The sequence below is a fragment of the Larimichthys crocea genome, chromosome XIV (genome assembly GCF_000972845.2).
Source record: "Larimichthys crocea isolate SSNF chromosome XIV, L_crocea_2.0, whole genome shotgun sequence".
NCBI classification, from domain to species: Eukaryota; Metazoa; Chordata; class Actinopteri; family Sciaenidae; genus Larimichthys; species Larimichthys crocea.
In genome coordinates, this window is record NC_040024.1 from 5,867,344 (window position 1) to 5,889,918 (window position 22,575).

A 22,575-nucleotide genomic window follows, 5' to 3' on the forward strand; every position below is an offset into this window, starting at 1 on the left:
ATACATCCGAAAAAAATAATGCATCCATGAGGATGCACTTAAAGGTGGAGCACAAGCCTGGAGAGAAGTGCCTTCACATCAAACCAACATTTACATGCAGCCTCAGTGAGTGTGGGCAGAAATGCACAGTTCTGCTAGAGACATACAAAAATAAATTGCAGTAATGTACTGGTCTGAAAGTGTTCACTTTATTTTGTTTTACACATCCTGACAATTGTTTGGAAGCAGATGTAAGGTTGGTGAATTGATGGCTTGATGAAAAAACAGTTGACAATGACACATTTAACAGGTCAAGTGACATTAAAATAGTACACCATGGCTGATTTAAAAAAATAATAAATAGAGACAAGAATTTGGTTTAATATCAAAGGAAACCGCTACAAAACACCAAATTTGAAGATGTCAAACTCTACCAAAACTACATCTATGGCAGGCCTTACTCACCCTTTCAACTGTTCCAACATTTCCTAAATCCAGGACATTCTCCAGTAATGCAGTGCCAGTCTTAAAAAAGCACAAATTTTAAGGCACAGTTGGGTTGTCTGCTGTAGCAGGTTTTGAACACTTGAAATGTGCATCATTTGTACAATTTCACACTGCAAATACTGAATCCAACTTTCAATTCACTGCATAAAAAATTAAATTATTTCTGGCAACTCCTGGAATTTGAGCAGTTTCTGAATACACACGTGCTGTAAAAACACACAAGCAAACAGAAATCCCTAAATCCAATACATTCTCCTCACGGGGGTTGGGAATATTTGGAATCGAGGATTAGAAACTATCAACATCCCCACAGACCACCAAATGACAAAAAGAGTGGTGGCAGCATTACAAGAGGCCGATATGATCAAAGACACGCTCCACCAGGACAGGAAAGCTGTCACTAAAAAGAAATGAGCACAGATTGTAAACTGAACATGAAACATCCTGAAGTGTGCGTGCTCCGCCTGTCTGTTGATCTTGATTTGAGATGACAACACACACTCACACACACCTTGTTTAGAACATGTTTGGAAATACAATTCAATGCAGGGGGAACGGCAACAGTGAAAATGACCTGTAATGAAAGAGGTAAATAATAAAAATGATAAGTAATAATAATAATAACTTCGGAATATATTGGGTTATATCTGAAGAAAGTTTCAGGTGACACTCCTTGATTCTGTTATATCGCTCCACAGTTGAGTTTGGGAGCACTGCTGGACGCTCAAACAAAATCAAGGACAAAGGGAAAGAAAGGCCAGATGTGGAATACATGGAGCAAACAACAAACACAGTGGCTGAGTCAACGTCCTCTGCTGTGGTAAATGAGCAACAGGAAAATGTGAGCTTATGGTTTTCTTTTAATACAGAGGATGTGATAAAGCTTGTGCCACCTTTCACATGTATTTACAGCACACCCTCTACTGTTCATGCCTTCCTCACTTGACTAAATAATAATAATAATAATAATAATAATAATGAGTACAATGAATATCCACTGGAAATTAACACCCACACTGTGTTGTATTGAAAGCTTACATATAGACATACTCTGATACATGCAGCCATTTCCATACAATGCCTAAATTAACTCCATCATGGCATCAGTTAGACTGTGAAAGAGAAGGAGGGAGGGTTAGATCTCTGCACAAATCTTAAATATTCCAGAAGAGCATTGCTTCCTTGATAAATCCATAACATTACTAATACAAAAATTACAGAAAACAAACACTGCACTGCTGACAGCTTTCTCTTGCAAAGATCCTGTGTCAAAAAAAGAAAAAACAAAAGCTCTCCTGTGACACACACTGAGGTCTTCCCCTTTATAAAGCAGTGATGTGCAGCAGCAGACTGGTGCTGTCAGGCTGGGAGAGCACAAAGGAGAATTCTAATCTAATGCTGATGCTAATGCTGATCTCATGAGAAGCCTGAACAGTTAGCTAAGCCACGGTGCTGCAGGCGGGGCGTAGTGTTCATGGTGCTTGTGGCATTCAGGTGGAGGCTGGAGGCCTTCAGGGGTGTGCTGCAGCCCTGGGCCTGTGGGAAGCGCTGGTGGTATCTGTCCAAACGTAGATACTTCACTGTCACCAGCTTACCTGTCAAACCAAACACAGGAGCCTGTGATGAACAATCACTGCAGTGCTCTGACCTCAGATCACATTAGAGTTTACAGTTTCCTCTATAGTAGATCATTCAGGAACACAGTGACCCTGTACTGCACTACAGCATCTGCTCATGCTGGAAATGGTGACTGATTCTCTTCTATTGTGTCTCCACTTCTAATTATACTGTCAAATAATACTTCCTGAGCATGTAGAGATGCACCTGTATGAATAACCATGAACAACTTCAAGGACTGAAGGTTCACTGCTACCTCTATGTTTGTATGGTTCACTGGCTCTCACTCTTTACAGTCAGTGGAACAGACATAAACACAACGTAACACCTCTGCACCTCTTGTATAATGACAATATCAATACATTTTTCACTGTGGGAGTTGGTAGTGGCCAACATAATTAGGTTTTAAACATGGTGTAAGAGTTGTGGCATTAATGCTGCTGTGATGTCAGGCAGACTTACTCAGCCTGTCCAAAAACTAGCATTGTTGTGTTAAGTGTTGCTAACTGCATGGATTTGTTTCTGTACCTGTGTACTATACAACACAAAGACATGCACACACACACACACACACACGCACACACACACACACACACACACACACACACACACACACACACACACACACACACACACACACAATCTCTTATTTTTTCTGTTGTTACTGCCCTCACATAGGTGTTATTAAGTATTTACCATCAAACCAGGAGCCATGAAGTGCCTTGAAGGCTTTCCCTGAGTGATCTGCAGAGAGACACTTCACATAGACGCAGCCCTAGAAAGACAGCAGGAAGCACAATGTAACATCACTGCAGCTAACACCATGGAGTTGTGACATCAAAGTTTGCTCATCACTCATAGGACAGACAGTACCTCTCGTGAATTCTTGTCAACTGCGATGTGGACTATGCCATCATTGTCATTGCACTTCTCCAGGATGGCTTCATGGATGGCTAGATCCCAGTTCTCCCCAACCTCCCTGAAAGCACAAATACAATGAAGAAGAAGCAGAAAGTCAATGAGGGGAAAGAATAATCTTGATGGCACCTGGCTGTGCATTTGTGGATTGAACAAGCAGCAGAGTAAGATACTCACATGATGGGATCAAACATGTTTCTGATTTTCAGACATGGAGTCAGACTGTTGGGAGGTGAATTCCTACGGTCTAGAGGAAAAGCTGAAATAAAGAGACAAAATATCAATGTGTGAAGTGAAGTGATGATTATGTCAGAAACACATGTGGTTCTGTAGAGTCCTGTGGACAGGTGTTTGCCAACATGTAAAGTTGAGCTGCTGTGAGTGTGTGTTTTCTTTAGATGAGAAAACTTTGAATAAGTTCACTTTGCTTTGTTTTCTGCATTTTCTGCCAGACTTCCAATGATGGTGTTTTTTCCCATCAGCTATAAATGTCTGATATTTTTCTTTACAGGTTTCTGGAGGAGTCGTTGATACAGAAAATTAGAACTAACAGTAGAAACATTTTAGCATGTTACCTTTCCCCTGCCAGACTTTGGAGGGCATCAAGGAGGTCTTGTCACAACTTAGAGTAGGCTGGATCCACCTCCAGACAAGGAAGTCCGCTCCACCAATCCTCTGAGTCTCTGTTCGAATCCTGGACTCATCAGCAGAGAGAAAGCTTACAGCCTTCTCCCAAATCTTCTTCATTTTCTTCCTGTAAAATATCAGAAATAATGACTCAGTTTCCAACTGATAGAACAATAGTTTCTGAGTTTTCATGTTTAAATAAGCTCTGGGTCTTTTCTCCAATTCAGTTTCAGTTTAATGATCACATGTAATACAGGGACAATAATATTGACCTATATTTCCATAAGCTAATTGTATAAATTAAGATAACTTAGAATAGAAAACATAATGAATAATAGTTATTATTATAAAAACAATGTGAGTAAAGTGTCAACAACAACAATTAAACAACAGCACTGAAAGCGCTTGTATTCTGCACAGGCTGTGATGTTTAATACATTTACATGTATAGACGTCCATAAATACTTCATGATGATGACAATGATGATTGTTACTGTTGTATTGTTATGATTGTTAAGACTTATTTTCTGTTGCCAATATTTCATACACCCCATCAAATGTACCATATGGTACTTTATTGTATGACTGCATACACTTTATGAAAGTATGAGGGCTGTAAATGGTAAGAGAATCACAAAAATTGTTGGGTTCAGACTTCTTTGGGTTGCTTTGTTGAACATGCTGATGTGTGTACAGGAAAAGCAGAGCTCTGTAACCTTTTTGAGTTTAAGTATGTTAAGATTTACAGAGTATAGCAGCGCTGTTATGTACTGACCGGTCCTGAGGCAGAACCAGGGAGTCTCTAACATGAGGAATGGGCAGGTAGGGCTGTAGGTCCTGGTTCTCTTGACAGGCCTCATTGTGGCTCCTCAACACATCTGAAACACAGGAAGAATGAAGGATTATGGCATGACGATGAAACCTGCAAGTCTGCAAGACGGTTCGGTACATTTTCGGTACAGTGCAGAAAAAAAACATAACCAAAAAGGCTATCCTCAAAGGCTGTTTTTATTGTGCAAATCTCAAGCTGAGGTAGCTGCAAATTCCTGAAGCAAAACAACAAGAACACAAAGTTTCCATATGCTGGTATCAGTGTTAATTTTGTCACCCATTTTTCAATTTAGTCTTAGTCTTGTTTCAAAGTTCATTCTTAGTCTTAGTCACTTTTAGTCTTTCACAAATCAGTTTTGTTCGTCATATTTTAGTTGACTAAAAGTCTCAAAATTTTAGTCTAGTTTTAGTCAAACGTGAACACAGGGTGTTTTAGTCTAGTTTTAGTCAAAACATTTTAGTCTTCTTCTATTTATTTCAGGAATATTTGTTTTGTTTATTAATTCCAGTTCACTTGTGTTCCACAGCTAACACATTGATTAAATGTCTTGATTGAATTGAATTGAATGAATTCATCTTCAATGCAACTTTGCTAAGTGTCTTGTCTGTTGTTTCAATACACACTTAATATGCACTTGATTTCATTTTTTAATCTACTAATAGCAGGTACACCCTATTATGACATGTTCTGTCATCTTCTACATGCAATTGTTAAATTTCAATATAAATAAATTGATTTTATGCCAGTTGCATCTACTAAAATGTTCAAATTAAGATGAGTCCATCACTGTTAGTGTTTAGCACAAATGGGGAGGCTAGACTCATTCTTGACTGTTATGCCATATGCGCACATTTTAATAACGTCGGGCTGCAAACGGGTTCGGGCTCTACAAAGCTGTCAATCAAAACGGGCCGGGCTGGGCTCGGGTCGAATTCTAAGGCCCGTTTCATGCTCTAGATTGCGCTGTCCGTACGCCGTGTTTCTCCTGCATGCTGTTTGTTTCCAAGCCACAGGTGCGAGAGCAGCCAGAGAATCTCAAACGTGTGGCCGTGACGTTGCTACAGTAAAAGAAGTGCTGGGACAAACACATGACAGCAGGACTGGACTTTCTAGGTGAAAACAAGGAGGACATTTTTGTTTATTTTTTATTTCTTGCATGACATTTTCGTCTCGTTGTTATTCGTCAAAAAAAACGCACATTGGCACATTTTTCCTCAGTGTTTTAAGAACATTGTGTCGTCTCGTCTTCGTCAAGGGAAAAAGGCTCGTTGACAAACACATTCCGTCTCGTCTGACGAAATTAACACTGATCCCACACCACTGACTTAAATGATGCAGGTGGGTCGTCTAACTCCTGTGTGCCAGAGTCACTCGCCATTCTCAGTGTTAGCCTACTCACAACCACAACTAACCTACCAGAGGTTGTATTTGAAGGCGGAGTTCGAAGAGCTAGAGTAGACCAATCAGAGTTTGCATGTGCAAGGTTAAATGTGTCCTGAAAGAACTCCCTCGTGAAACGATAGTTCCGCGGTCAGTTCAACATCAAACTTTTGTACCGTGTATTCTCCGTGAAAATGCTCGTACCGAATCGTGACCCCCGTACCGTGATGGGTCAATACAAATACATGTACCGTGCCACCCCTACAACTGACCCAAACCAGGACATCATGTACATAGTATGACACACAATATATGGATTTACACATAACTGTATGTGTAATCCCAGCCCCCCACGACCATACATCCAACACGAATCCCACAATTCTTATGCACTTGTGATTGCAATGAAGCGGTTTGCTTTGCTACAAATGTTGGTTTTCATAACAAAATACACACAAAAAAAGCTTTTACACAATACAATATACATACAAACATGATACAAACAGGAGCCAGTACAGATGAGGTTTTGTTTTGTTTTGTTTACCACCATGAGCTAATAAAGTAAATGTCTGTCTGAAAACATCTTGTGGTGGTCTGGCTTTTGTGTGTCCTCCACTAATGTCCTTTACTTGCCACATGCCTGTTTTAGTGATCAACTGCACTACTTGGAAATAACACATATTTTATTCTTGTGCTAAAGTTGTGTGGACTGTGTTACAAAACTTCAAATCTGTGTAGCATCAGCGCTATGTGCAAAAAAGTCATCTGTGCCTGTGAAACTTCTGACAGACGCCAGCAATGACAGATGCTAAGCTGAGAGGACGCCCAAGGCAAAGCATGCATTCCTTATACACATTCTGAGTTTTTGCCAGCATTGTAAACCATTTCATGAATGTCTTGTTTAATTTAAAGTTCTAGTGAGTTACCTGACAATTAGGCACATTTCACACTATGTTAAATTAAAGATTTTTTTTCAAAGTTTCAAATGATATCTTCTTGATGATGATGCTTATGGTAAAAGGTTTGTTTCTATCTGCATATGAACCCCTCAAAATGAATATATGCAGTATCAGTCATAAGTTTGAAAACACTTTCTCATTCAGCCTTTTTTTCTTTATTTTTATTATTTTCTACATCATAGATTAACCATGAAGACAACGAAACAATAAATTGACACAATTATGTATTATGTTGTAAACAAAGCTAAATGTAGGTATGTATGTATGTATGTTTAGATTTTATATTCTTGGTAACCATGGTAACCATCACTTGCTCTAACAGCTTTGCAGTCTTGATTCTCTCAGTCAGCTGGAATGATTTCCAGTTAACAGGTTTGCTTTCTCAAAAAGTAATCAGTGGAATTTCTTGCCTTCCTAACCTCAGACCATCAGTCGTGTTGTTATATTTCCAAATCAGCTATTCACATGAAATTTAAACCAGAAGTTGGTAGTTAATCAACATAGCTATCCAGATAAAGAAATGCTAACATTCTAATCCATTAAAATATAACAAAATATAAACACATTTAAATGTATATGTAAACTTATTGGGATTCCACTGAAATGGACAAGCTCTTCCTCACAGAGAAGGCCGTGAATGATCATGAAGAAAATGAAGACTGATCATGTTATTAGACAAAGAGAGAGACTCTCATGGTGCCTGATTGTTGTGGGATAACTCCACACATGATGCCTGTCCAGTTATTATTACATCATTATCACCGCTGGCTGGATTCACTTTATGAATAGATGACATGACATTATGATCATGTGAGGTTACAGAGGATAACGTTACAGCTATCAGAGAGAAGCTAAGCTAACACTGCAGTCAGTCAGTCAGTCACACACAAGGAACAAAGTGGTAACTATTTCCTTACCGATAATCCTCTCCACCATGTCATACATCTGCCTGGTCTCCTCCTCCTGTCTCCTCCATTGATACTTCATGTAGCAGACCACACTCCATACACAACCTACCACTGCAGACAAAAACGCACAGGATTCACAGATCGAAATACAACTAATGGAAGACGTTGAAATAATACTGTTACTGCTGCTCCTCTGATGTTGACTACAGCCCGATTCCAAAGAAGCTGGGACACTGTAAAATGAAAATTTAGCCTAGAGGACAAATTTAAAAAGTGGACTGGTCAGACCACGGTGGTCGGTGGAGCTTCTGAAACATTAGTGACATTCGCACTATAGAACTGTAAGTCGTAAAGGGAGCTCTAATAATCAATGTGTGTAGGAATAAACTGTGACATATTGTAGATGTGGTGTAGTTTATCTCACCAAATGCAATGAGGAAGACTTTGCTGATGACAGTGAGGAAGGCCCGTCGGAAGCGGCATGTGAAGGTCATCTTGGGATGTGTGGACTCCAGCTGAGAGATCTCAGACACATCAGTCACTGGATCATCAGCTACCTGCCCAGTCAGCCTGTACACACACACACACACACACACACAGACACACAACAACTAAGGACAAATATCACACTTGATGTGTAACCAAAATTAATCAGTATACGATGCCTTACCTTATCCCAACATCCTGGCCTGCCCGCATGATCCACTCCAGAGAAGTTTCAATGAAGCCATCAAACTCCTGATTTTGAGCCTTAAAAAAAGCACATGGTAAATCATTGTGGCACTTATTATCATGGATTTACACTCCTACTTAATGCTGCTTTGAGAGTTTGTCCACGTTTCTCAAGTGGATAAAGATCCTGCTTGAGTAAGAGCTCTTTAAAGCTATTTCTGTCACTGTTGTTTTTTTCTTCTATGATGTCATTTGTATCTTTTGTTGCTTTAGTTGTTTTTTTAAAGGCCCAATTTAAGGAAATGGTGTCAAACTTTCAGGAACAGTGATGTGGAAACATTATGTTATAGAGAGCATACACTAGATCTGGACAGACACATTTTACTACAAAGAATTGCACCCACACAAACAATAGATGGAGTGGTTCATACATGATTATCATCATTATTAGCATTATAAGGAGTTCACCATTTTGTAAACCTTTTGTAAACTCCTTACATTGGAAGAAGAAAATATGCCTGCAGAAGAGAGCAGCAGAACACAAAACATTCCCTCTGGCTAGACAAAATATGACCATCACCCTTCTTTACATCCACATCCATCTTCCACACAGAAAGATGACAGACAGAACAAACTTAACCAACAGGAATTCTTTGATGGAGTTTTGTGTAACCACTTTAAACTATTACCATTATTTTGTATTCACTATGTTATTCTAGAATTTCACTTGGAGGAACACTGGGGGTCAAACAACGCCATCTGCTGGACTTATATGACCCAACCATTTTTTAAGCCACACTCCATGTGCAAGTGGAAGACTCCTATCGGTGGAATGGCACTATAAAAGGGCCTTTTGTTCAAAAAGATCTGTTTGACTCCCAGACCAAAGCTTAATACAGGTATGTGTTGGAATTTGTTATTCCATAACCATACTGTGACAATAAGGGTATTTTAATTAAGAAGAGAGTTCCTTGGAGTTCTTTGAGTTGCGTGTTGTTTGTCTTTAACTTGACCAGCAAGTCAAGTTACACTCATGTGTGTCCACACTAATAATACATGGTGAAGACTTTGAAGATATTGAATACATTTTGGTATTTTGGCAGGAATGGAGGTTGTCAGTAGATTGACATGTATGATTCCAATGAATAGTTTCCAGTGAGAAACATGCTGTCTACACTATAGAGACTATTTTTATAGAGAAGTACAGAGGATTGATGGAGCTGATGGAGCTGATAGAGCTTTGTCACATAGTGCAATGACAATCACCTCCACGCCAGTATCAGCAAAACCAATAAGCTTGTGGTGAACATCTGTTGTACATCTGTCTGGCCTGGGAGAGGGTTCCCTCGTCAGGTTTCTTCCACTTTGCCTATTAATGGGAGTTCTTCCTTATCTGAGTCTAGGGTCTACAGATAAAGGATGTTTGATATGTGATACATAAATTTGACTTGACTTTGTTGTTCTTGTTCTGCCCTATGTCTATGACTACATGTAATTTCACGGAGCAAAACAAAAGGTCAAATTTCTTGAATGTGTTCAGGTGCTTGTCCAAAAGAGCTAATTATGAAAGGTTGTAAAAGGTTGCAGCCATGACATTAGACAATGCTTCAAACATGAATGTTACTAAAAAAGAAGCTACAAATTCTAAACTGTGGAAGCTTCACATACATCTTCAATATGGTAACATAAAGATCTCTACAATCACAGCAGTTTCAATGTGGGCACTCAAGATTAGTGTCACCAATTCAGTACCTCGCCAACCCAAAGTTATGCCATTGAATAATAGCTAGAAAAGTGTTTTTGCAGAACATTATGTCACACTGAAGATAAACTTTGACCTCTGGGAGATAAAATCTCATCTCTTCATTTCATCCTATTTATCCATATATTCATACATAGTTTAGTCTTAGTTAATAGTCATAATTAGCATATGAATTTAAAAGTTGTGGCTAAAAACATGTTTTGTGAGGTCACAGTGACCTCTAATCTAATTCTAATCAGAGCCCAAGTCAATTTGTGCCTCGATGTGAGGTTACAGTGACTTTGAACTCAAAAATCGAACCAGTGGACATCTGATTTAAAGTGGACATCTGTGCCCCTCTTTTCCTGTGAATGAAGTGAGAAGTTTGGTTAATTTGTGTAACTGAATTATTAGATACAGGACTTTAAAATCCCACCTGCCATAGCAGCAGGCATATACAAGTGTGGGCTCAGATACAAGCAGGGGCATGAATGAAAAGTACCAGCCAGTTAGCCTGGATACACATTCGCATTTAATGGTTTTTCTTTACATTGTGAATTAACACTGAAGACAGCAAAGCTATGAAATAACATAAGGAATTATCCAGTAACCTAAAAAGTGTTAAACAAAGCAGAATATGTGTTAGATTTTAGATTCTTTAAAGAGGCCACATTTTGCTCTGATGACAGCTTTGCACATTCTCTCAATCAGCTCCATGAGATAGTCACATGGAATAGTCACATGGCAATTGCTGGCTGCTTTCATCACTCCAAATCCAAGTCCATATCATTCCAAGACACCTCATTTGGGTTTAGGTGAGGTGATTGCAGAGGCCAGACCTCCTTCAGTTGAAACAGTTGGTGTGCTACTGAACTCTGTGAAGCATTCATTGGGGCTCTAATTTGTGGCACCTCTATTTCTGAGGCTGGTAACTGTAATAAACTTCTCATCTGCAGCAGAGGTAACTCTTGGTCTTCATTTCCTGGGCCAGAGCCAGTTTCATCACAGTGTTTGATGGTTTTTGCGACTGCACTTAAAGATACACTCAGTTCTTGGATTGACTGACCTTCACATCTTCAAGTAATGATGAACTGTTGACTATCTTCACATAGTTGAATGGTGTTTGGTAATATGGATTAGAACAGTAGTCTTTCAGCCTTTTATGTCAGTTTCACCAAAATCAGTGAGATATTACTGAGTGACTTAAAGCGTGACATACTAGGCAATCATATGCGGAGCACAAAGTTATTTAGTGTGTGAACACGCGTACATGGCGCAGAGTAGAAATAGCAAAGGTACCATTCATATGATTATGAATGTGTAACTGTGTCACTGTGTAACGTCAATGATTTAATATCTGTTGTTTTATAGAATGGGGGGATAACTATTAGACTGCAATGCAGTCTACTGACAACTGCCCATGCTCTGCTACGGAGAAACACAGACATACAGACATGTTGTAAACTGTAAATACACTTGGTTGGTGCCAACGTCATTAGATACCATCCTGGTTCAAATAAGCTACATCATTAACATCAAGACTCACATGTGGCCATGAAAACAACCTTTTACGGACCTTCTTAATCTGCATTTAACATTGTATTTCCTTTTTGTCAATCATTTTCTCTTTGGAAGGTAAATTCAGTCATCTACTTTGACATGCAAGCAAAACTCTAACTGGCTGCTGTCTCGCTTCCACCTTCGTTGAGAAAAGGCGTCATAAGTTTATCATCTCCCCAACCTAAATCTGGCATGCATTTGGGGGCACTACAGAGTCTGCTGACCACACACAAGCCCAATCAATGCAGAACTTTCCTTCATTTTCAGAAGTTTGAGTATCTTGTACCTTCAGTCCCAGGAAGCACTCTTGATGCTCTGGCTATAAGGATCTACAAAAAAATAATAGGTCTAAACCCTAATAATAAACCAGCACAAAAATAAAATACAACACAAAAAATAAGAGCAAGCAGCAATGTGTGGGTTCCAGCCGTTGCAGCTCAATCGGCCAAAATCAAAGCCCCAAGCAGTGAGGAGGGCATGTTTACAAATGGAAGCAAAGACACTTCAACCAGCACGAAGACTCCAGCTGCTTTGGTAGACATATTCCCAATTATGGCCTGAAAAGATCTGCTGAGTTTTATGATGGTTGGGCAAATGAGTTATGGGCAATTAACTGCTAAAAGATTATTTTGATTATTTTGATAATTTTGTGACCGGTCTCTTAACTGTAATAATAAAAATAATAATATTGATTTATAATACTTATTATTAGGGGTGGCACGGTACATGTATTCGTAACCATCACGGTATGGGGGTCACGGTTCGGTACGAGCATTTTCACGGAGAATACACGGTACAAAAGTTTGATGTTGAACTGACTGCGGAACTATTGTTTCACAAGGGAGTTCTTTCAGGACACATTTAACCTTGCACATGCAAACTCTGATTGGTCTACTCTAGCTCTTCGAACTCCGCCTTCAAATACAACCTCTGGTAGGTTAGTTGTGGTTGTGAGTAGGCTAACACTGAGAATGGCAAGTGACTCTGGCACACAGGAGTTAGACGACCCACCTGCATCATTTAAGTCAGTGGTGTGGGATCAGTGTTAATTTCGTCAGACGAAATGTGTTCGTCAACGAGCCTTTTTCCCTTGACGAAGACAAGACGATGACGAGACGACACAATGTTCTAAAAACACTGAGGAAAAATGTGCCAATGTGCATTTTTGTTGACGAATAAAAACGAGACGAAAATGTCATGCAAGAAATAAAAAATAAACAAAAATGTCCTCCTTGTTTTCATCTAGAAAGTCCAGTCCTGCTGTCATGTGTTTGTGCCATCACTTCTTTGAGATCCTCTGGCTGCTCTCGCACCTGTGGCTTGGAAACAAACAGCATGCAGGAGAAAAACGGCGCACGGACAGCGCAATCTAGAGCATGAAACGGGCCTTAGAATTTGACCGAGCCCAGCCTGGCCCGTTTTGATTGACAGCTTTGTAGAGCCTGAACCCGTTTGCAGCCCGTCATTATTAAAATGTACGCATATGGCATAACAGTCAAGAATGAGTCTAGCCTCCCCATTTGTGCTAAACACTAAGAGCGATGGACTCATCTTAATTTTCACATTTTAGTAGATGCAACTGGCATAAAATCTATTTATTTATATTGAAATTTAACAATTGCATGTAGAAGATGACAGAACCTGTCATAATAGGGTGTACCTGCTATTAGTAGATTAAAAAATGAAATCAAGTCATATTAAGTGTGTATTGAAACAACAGACAAGACACTTAGCAAAGTTGCATTGAAGATGAATTCATTCAATTCAATCAAGACATTTAATCAATGTGTTAGCTGTGGAACACAAGTGAACTGGAATTAATAAACAAAACAAATATTCCTGAGATAAATAGAAGAAGACTAAAATGTTTTGACTTAAACTAGACTAAAACACCCTGTGTTCACGTTTGACTAAAACTAGACTAAAATTTTGAGACTTTTAGTCGACTAAAATATGACGAACAAAACTGATTTGTGAAAGACTAAAAGTGACTAAGACTAAGAATGAACTTTGAAACAAGACTAAGACTAAATTGAAAAATGGGTGACAAAATTAACACCGATACCAGCATGTGGAAACTTTGTGTTCTTGTTGTTTTACTTCAGGAATTTGCAGCTACCTCAGCTTGAGATCTGCACAATAAAAACAGCCTTTTTGGTTATGTTTTTTTTCTGCACTGTACCGAAAACGTACCGAACCGTAAGGTCTGAACCGAGGTACGTACCGAACCGTGACTTTTGTGTACCGTGCCACTCCTATTTATTATTGTTATTGTAATTTAGCTTTTGTTTTTTTGGTATTAGCAGACCTAGCACACAATGATTGTGTAACACATGATGGCGGAGGACAGAGCAGGTAATTGCTCGCTACATGTATGTGTGTGCTGAACGGGCAGACTGATAAAGTATTGGGTATCATTGCATTGACAATAACAGATAACAGATGTGACACTTGTGGTTAAGAACCATAATAATATTTCCCAGTCTAATTGAGCATCACTATCACTTTGCTAAAAAAATAAAAAAAATAAAGCATCTATCCTAGGACTCGTTTTCAGGTTTGGTTGAACAGGCAATGTTGTAAATGTGTGGACATACCCGTAAATATGTGGACACCTCAGCCATGGACAGACTCCTGTTAGGATAATGTTGGTCTCCACAGTCATGCTGGCCTGTAATCACAACATCAAACCATCACTGATCAAAGAGAAAACGTTTATTTTCAAACCCTGTTTAACAACTGATTTGCATGCATTCTTTTTTTTTAAAGATTTTTTTTTACCTTTTCAAGCTTTTTATTTTTATTACGATTCGATGAGACAGCTGAAGAGTGACAGGAATGTGTGGAGAGAGAGACGGGGAATGACATGCAGGAAAGAGCCACAGGTCGGATTTGAACCCTGGGCTTCTGCAGCAAAGACTGAGCCTTCACACATGGGGTGGCTGCTCTACCAACTGAGCTAAACACCACCCCAATTTGCATGCATTCTGACAGGATCAGGCACTGCAGCCTGACATAGCAGGGTTGTGTAGTGGTGAGGGGAATCTGAATTCAATTCAAGAATACTCTGAATTAGGAACAATCAATTAAGATATTATCACTTTTATTACTTTCAGCAGCTCTGTCTGAGGGCATTGACCCATATCAATGAATCATTGCTGAACCAGGTGTATAGGATATCAAGTACAAATGTGTCTAACTATCAGAGTCAATGTCACAGTGATTTTAAAGAACTAGAAGACTGGCAACATATGGTTTGGAAATGTGTGTCAGCCCTACTCGCTATATTGCCTCATAACATCTTGATGCTACACACTACTGGATTTTACACACTTTGATCTGTACATAAAGCAAAGCAGTGAGAAAATAAATGTGTATCATTTGCAACATAGTCATTAAAAATGAACACTTCAATGTTTCCAATATCGGCCCTACTGTGTACTATCACAGTTCTGAATACCCACAGTACTGGTGATGGCAGCGCGACACTGAAGCTTCGATACGTGCTTCAAATCCTGGACTACAATTCCATAGAAGCACTGCTTCTAAGCTTGCTTTGGTGCGAAAACAAAAACATGTGACATATGACGTCCGAAGCAGAAACTGCTTTGTTGCCAGAGTGAATCAACTGACTGGTTCGCGGTCCAATCAGGTAAATGAATGGCACTGCCTCGTCTCGATTCTGATAGGTGACAGGTTGAGACAGTTTTGAATTTGAGTGCCTTCAACACTTTATAACAATTTTTATGCACACCTGCCTCATCAGTTCCTTGTGAACGGGTGTTTTCAAAATGTGGAGAAATTGTCAGCATAAAAAGAAACCGACACAATCCAAAAAGTGTTGAAAAAATAATGTATCTCAATAAAAATCTTTGACTGCCCCCCAGCCTACATAATCACCCCACCTATGTTATATTTTCCCATCACTTTCCTCAATAACACAATACACACATTGATCGTCTCATTGATCTTTATTTGTGAATAGGACAATCAGTGTGCGTGTGTAATTTAAAAACTTCCTGTCCACCAACTAGCCTAATTTGACTGCATCCTGGCACTTCGCCAGGAGAGGTCACCATAACTGAAGCTTTGAGTAAAGAACCCATTTCCGAAACAACTGGCTCAAGTGGTTCGGTGCTTCATAAAAGCTTCATTTACCCATAACTACACAGTACCCTCTGTGCTGTAAATAATAAATCACAGCAATTATAAAGAATAGTAATCAGTCAGAAGCATAATACTACATGTTAACCTTGACATCTGTCCCTGTATATACCGTGCTCATGTGTATTCACGCTTAATGTGTTTGTTATCAAATATCTTTCAACTATTGCTGTGATTGTATTGATTATTTGCAACAGGTGCAGATGGACAACTAGATGGATTGTGGGTATTTAATGTGGGTTTTTTTTAGGAAGAGCCTTGTGCTCAAAACGTCACTTGCTGATAAAAACTTCTCTGATTGTTCAGATTCATCAGTTTCATGGTAAATTATATTTGACCTGTCACTCCATAAGGCGACACCAGTCTCCAGCCTGGACACAACACACTTTAAAGACAGACATAAAGACATGCCCTTACATCATTTCTACATGACAGCTGATCAGGCTAACCTACATTAGCTGACCCTTCTGGCTTGTTTCATGTAAATGCCTATGAAAACCAATACAATATATGTGTATTGAAACTGTGACACCGCATGTAGTGAAACAAAGTGATCATGAACATCGTCAATAAAAGTAAAAGAATCACTGCGCAACTGTACCTGTACTAAAAGAGTATTAAATTATACTAACAGAAACATATCTTCACACAGGTCAACAGTCAGACAGACAGTCAGTCAGACAGAGTGCAGTGCAGAGTGAGTAGCTACCAGCGATATGGGCCAGGTGGTTGTGTAGATTGAGCAGCAGCTTTAGGATCAGGTCCCTCTCCGCCTTTTCCTGCAATGAATAAATACTTAGTGAACACACTCTATCAACACAAAAGCATTTTAATTTGCTTAATTTGGCTGATTAGTGGCTTGATCAGAGTCCTAATAAGCGAGAGAGAAAAAGTACCGTATTTTCTGCACTATACGGCGGACCTGAAAGCCTTCGATTTTCTCAAAAACCAACAGTGCGCCTTAAAATCCGATGCGCCTTATATATGGATCAATATTGGTTACTCATACTCACTGGCTACCGTAGTCAGGGGGTGTTGCCAAAGTAACCATAGACATGTATACGTAGACGCCGCATTGAGCGCTGAATCGTACGTCGACGTCGCCGCCATTTTGGATGTGGCAAAGTAGAGCGCAACCCTTTTCCTTGTACAGTCGTCCCTTGCTATATCGCGGTTCACTTTTCGCGGACTCGCTGTTTCGCGGATTTTTTTCAGTGTAATTTTGCATGCTTTTTTTTTTTACATCGTACTGTACAGTATGAACGTGCATTGTGTTCTGCGTCCTAAATTGGCTAAGGGAGAACCGCACATGTGTTCTGCGTCCTGTTTAAGGGAGTACTGTACAAAATGCGTGTAAAAAGTGTGTGGTTAGGGGTTTTACGGCCTTAAAACATGTATAATAATTGTAAAACTTACTTCGCGGATTTCGTTTATTGCGGGTTATTTTAAGAACGTATCCCCCGCGATAAACGAGGGACCACTGTATTAGTTTACGGGCAGATCTGCCACATCCAATATGGCAGACGCGTTAACGTATCGCAGAAACGGACCAACCTGCTCAATGAGGCGTCTATGTGTCTATGGAAGTAACAGCGGTAAGAACGGTAAAGAGGAATTCCAGTCCAACACCATTTGTGTCGCAAAAATACTACGTCACTGACATTACCTCGGGAAAAATAATAAAACAGCTGTTTATTCATTTTGGGAGTGAACGGAGTTTTCACAACGCTGGTTTGTATTCTATTAATAAAGGGGAATCCGAGGGGGAATCCGAGGAAAAGATCTACTTACATAAGAAGAGTCAAATTCACTGCCAAAAGGGTGGATCTTAACTGCAATGAGAGGAAGAGATAGAGTCAGTAGACAGAGACAAAAACACACTCACTATAATCCTAACACAGCACACATAAAAGGAACAGGCTGGATTAGAAGGAGGAAGAACTTGTACAATAAAATGGCATCTTTGGAGACTGTTAAATGAGTGTAGTTCAGACATCCGCCGAGACCTCCCCACATCAGCCAGGAACATTGACCTCACAACATTGATCATAATCAAACACAAAATGAATTCATGGAGTGAATTATACTGTATGGAGACACCTACAGAATATTTTACATTGTCTCTACTTATGACATGCATTATATTTACAGATGATACTGATGAAAAAAGAACTCAGTGATGAAAAATGTGGAAATACAATGTTCACAAGCTCAGTTAAGAATAATACTAGTGGTTGTGATTAATGTGTGTACAATTAATACCTGCTGCTATTGTGTCTAAGAGATGTTGAAATCCAGGGTTGTAGATTGTGTTGTGGTGTTTCTTCTCATTTAAATGAGGAGCACTAAACACTTCAAACACATCTGGTTTCATTTCTATCAATGCTAGTGCCACAGTCAAAATGCTGCTCGATGGTACACATTTCTAACAGGTCTTCAAATAAAATCAGAATTACATGCACTGCTAGACACCATTCGCCATAATAGTGAGTGGTACTTTTATAATAGTACTAGTCTAAAAGTAACTTGAAACACTTTTGAAAAGACATTTTGATGTGCGTCTCAATCTCACTCATCTTAGAGCAGGGATAGTCTTCAGTTTCAGGTGGAGAATGTTAGCTGTACAATGCTGAGATTGATTTTTACGGTGGCTTTTTCTTTGTGTGTGTTTGGAAGAAAACGTTAAGCACTGTATTGTTTTACTTCCATGTTTAATCAGTGTCATTCCTTGTTTTTGTTGTCAGTGGCGGGAAACTGTATCGCATCAACATTTTTTGGTCTGTGTTACATTTCTCAGAACTGTGAGTCATTTCTGATGATGTTTTAATGATCATTATCATTATTAATCATTTGTTTTTTTTGGACCCCAGGAAGACTCGCTCATCCCACTTTGGTGACAGCTAATGGGGATCCCTTTTAACAATAAACAATAATAAACTCAGAACTGTGAAAGAATTGCAATTTGAGTATTATCATTATTGATTAATATTACACCTCCTTTATTTTTAATTGTTTCGTCGATATAGGTTTACATTATGGGTCAATTCTGAGCAAAATCCATACAAAGTGGACTCTCTGGAAGTCTACACATTCTGAACTCACAAGTCCTTGGGTGCTTGGCAAGTTGTGGATTTGTGGCAGTCACAGACTTCCTGGGAATGCACTTTTTAGGTCCTAATCAAAACAGGACAAGTGAACGTGTTGGAGACTGTTGGAGTCATTTTGTTGATTACAAACACATTAGAAAAACTCATCTAGAGCTGTAAGAGGCATCAATAAAAACAAACTGTGCACACTGGTGTGTGCTCTGGTTACAGGTGAAGCCACGGGAGACAGGTGAACAGTGTGTGGATTCTGTCTCTACTATATAACCAGCTCCCCTTGAATGTTAGGCTGAAGTCTCCAGGAAATCAAGTTAGTGTGGACTTTTCTTTTTTCTGTTCTTTCTGTCAAACTGATGAACAGAGGGTGTCTGCTTGTGCTAGCTCTAGCTGTATTAGACTTTAGTCTTTTTCACTATGTATGATGATAACAGGTTTTTAGATTTTAAACATTTGTGTGGAGAAACTAAATGCAGTTCATCTCCGTAAAAATAATTTTAATCAGATCAAACATACAAACACAAACCCCAACACAAAGCCACACATGGGTAGAATTCTAGTAAACACTGGCTCGATGGTGATAAACAGTCAAAGGCTTTCATATTCCATCTTATACTTACTGACTCCATCCACCTCCGAGGATCCGGAGCCCCTCATCCTAAGGTACATGAGGCCTAACAGCAGAAAGAAGAGGCAGGCTGCCGTGAGCAGAAACATGGACAGGTAGTGCGCGCTGAAGCTCCCAGAAGAAACCACCTCTTCCCTTTTGAATTGCTGGAGCAGCTCGTCCTCCGGGACAGATATCTTCTGCTTCAGCATCGCCTGGCTGTATAAGTGGTTAGGGGCGCTGTGGTTGGAGTGGTTGCCCCTGTAGGTCTGGGACAGGCTGCTGTAGTTGGAGAAGCGCGGTCTCAAGCCGATGCTGAACCTACTGGTGCCGCTACTTCTCGAGCCTCCGTAATCCCCGTCGACGTGGTTGTTTTTGCCGACCTCTTCTCCGTGGTTCTCGGTGAGGGACACGTTGATGGACTTCCTGAGAAAGTTGTGGCTCCGCGAGCCGCCCGATGAGTCGGATTCCCTTTTCTTTGCTCCGTCTTCCTCCACATCTTCCCTCCGGCTCCCCACCATGTTTAGACTCTCGGGCGGGTTCACTTCTCTGGTTGCCCCTCCCGTCTGAGACCCTCTGCCGACGCCGTGGGAAGGGAACGACGCTCGCGGGTGGCTCCGTCTAGACTCCAACCTATCGCGCTGTCTGTCTCCGGTAACAAGGCCCACAACCTCCTCCTCGTCCGAGTCCGAGTAATCCCCGGCTAATTTGCTAGTGTTCAAGTGAGTCGCCCCACAGCCATTTAAAGAGCGAGAGTTTTTCTCCGGTACTCCCTCATATTCATTCTCGTCCCCCGACTCGTCGTAATCCCTCCCTTCAGCCTCAGGGCTGGATCTCGCTCGAACTCCCCAACCCAGCGAGACACTTCTCTGGCCGTCCGGATCCGGAGAAGAATTGTTGCTATTCAGTGTAGTCGTAGCGTCACATTGGCTCTTGACGGCCACACTCGGTGTTGTAACGTGACTTATCTTCAGTTGTTGTTGAAAAGCAGAGCGTCGGTCTGTCCTGCCGCTGTGATTAAGGCCCTTTCTTTTCAATGGAGGTTCAGCGTCAGACTCGTCAGAGCTGAAGCCGAGGACGGAGGACTTCCGGCCCGGTCTCCTGCTAGAGCTCAGGTGCGTGACGTCATGGCTGGCTGGCCTGGATCCCGCTGTGTTACCGCCGCCAGTGGTGCAGTATAATGCCCCACTACTGCGGGGTTTACCCGCTCTGGAGCCCCGCTGCTGATGTTCTTCGCGAAGCTTCTTCAATTTTTTTAAATATACCGGACGAGTGTTTTCGGTTACCGGGCCTGGAGTGAAACCAAAGCGCTTTAACTCGGAGAAAAGCTCATCATCCGTTAACTGCACTGTCGCCATCTTGGACAAAATTCTCGGAGAAGGTTGTGTAACGGAAATGACGTGGGGGTGAAGCGGCAGTAGACCAGCTGGGTGCGTTCTTCTTCTTCTTCTTCTTCTTCTTCTTCTTCCACTACACAAGTACAAGTAGAGATTGGTGTCAGATACATAAAATAATAAGTCCAAATACTTAGATTAACAGGGGCCTTTCACGTCTGTATTTGTTACATGAGATGACGTGTTGGATTGGCAAAATACTCCACCAACACAAGTAATCTGGATGTTTGCAACGTCCTTCTAGACCTTAATGCCATAATGATTTTATCATCTAATGTCAAAATGTCTACCCATTGTTCTTCTGTCCACTTACCTTTGTAAGTGTACCTTAACCTTTGTTAGAAGAGCAAATGTTTACATTAATTACCCTCAATCCATGAGGTCCACAAAAAGTCAATATGGCAGCCCATATTCTCAATTTTGGATCCTAAACATTCCAGGAGATGGTCTGGGCAGGCCCTTGAGTTCCCATCTCTCAAAAACAATGGGTCAGTGATAACACTTGTACAGACAATACTTTCAGGGCTTTGACCTACTCTATCCACCACATGGCGCATCAGTAGCTCAGCAAAAATAAATAAATAAACAGTAATGGAGCTCAATTTTGTGTCTCCTGGAGAGTCCCTCATTCCTACCAGTAAAGTTAGAATAGGCATCATTCTAAAAGTGCTACAGCAGGTCCTTATGGTCTTTGTCTGGACCCAGTTGAGCTTACTAAGAGTAGAATCAGCAGCTGACCCAAGTACAAGACACCCATAATCTAAAGTAGATCTTAATATGGTGTGATAAATCATAAGCAAGGTGTTTCTCTCAGCTTTCTCACATTTACAAATGATTTTATTGATATGAGTTCCCCACGCTTTCATCCACCAGCACACCCAGAAATGTGAGGACCATGTTCCTTTCCACCTTTACTGATACACAGACTTTTCCTCTTGAAGCCAAAGATCATGAATTTACTCTCAAACGATACAATGATGATGATGGATCTAAGATCTAAGATGATGGAGTTTAAAAATCAGACCTGAATTTGCCTTTCTTGTAAATAGTATTGATATTAAAAGCCATGAATATACCAATACACATATAAGTATTTATTTAATATTTCTTGAATATAAAGAAAATTACTTTTACTATTTCCATGTGGAAAGTGTGTGTGAAAGCCACTTTTGTACATGATTGAGTGGGAAAAAGCATGGCGTGCATATAAGTGCAAGTCCACAACAAAATAGTACGTTTATTTCACAAAACACTCTACATCTCAAGATTTAGAGATGCCGTCAACAAATGTGTTTTTTTGTGAAGACACTGAATTACATCATTTTAAAGTAAGAACATGTCTAATAGATATGTTCTTACTTCACCACATACTGTATAGAGTCACACTTAGACTCAGACTTATTCTGGATAAAGATGACCTGTATATGACCTACTGTATGTAAGTATGGAGGGTGGACTGATAGCTGGAGAGGCGCCAGTTTACCTCCTGGGCACTGTTGAGGTCCCCTTGGGCAAAATACTGAATCCCTAACTGCTCCCAGGGCACCACTACATGGCAGCCCTCCCTCACGTCATCATCTCTCTACATTTGCATGCCTATAAGCCCTTT

General features: G+C 40.3%; 1 protein-coding gene across 1 annotated transcript; it reads right to left on the reverse strand.

Annotated features, from left to right (window-relative positions):
* Positions 1-166: 166 nt before the first annotated feature.
* On the reverse strand, positions 167-21,001 carry lemd3 (LEM domain containing 3). The gene is made up of 13 exons (XM_027288101.1): positions 19,586-21,001; positions 17,656-17,696; positions 16,574-16,643; positions 14,298-14,371; positions 8,398-8,477; positions 8,152-8,297; positions 7,737-7,838; positions 4,424-4,526; positions 3,597-3,775; positions 3,199-3,280; positions 2,977-3,082; positions 2,800-2,878; positions 167-2,081 (listed from the first exon to the last, which is right to left on the reverse strand). Exons 1-13 carry the CDS (start codon positions 20,928-20,930, stop codon positions 1,903-1,905), a joined length of 2,586 nt encoding a protein of 861 aa, XP_027143902.1. The 5' UTR covers positions 20,931-21,001; the 3' UTR covers positions 167-1,902.
* Positions 21,002-22,575: the final 1,574 nt, after the last annotated feature.

Excerpts from the sequence above, each read along its gene's own strand:
- lemd3 (XM_027288101.1), bottom strand. The coding sequence starts at position 20,930 with ATGGCGACAGTGCAGTTAACGGATGATGAGCTTTTCTCCGAGTTAAAG. Across the intron at positions 8,298-8,397 it reads GGCCAGGATGTTGGGATAAG|GCTGACTGGGCAGGTAGCTG; the intron begins GTAAGGCATCGT and ends GTGTGTGTACAG. Across the intron at positions 2,879-2,976 it reads TTGACAAGAATTCACGAGAG|GGCTGCGTCTATGTGAAGTG; the intron begins GTACTGTCTGTC and ends CTGTCTTTCTAG.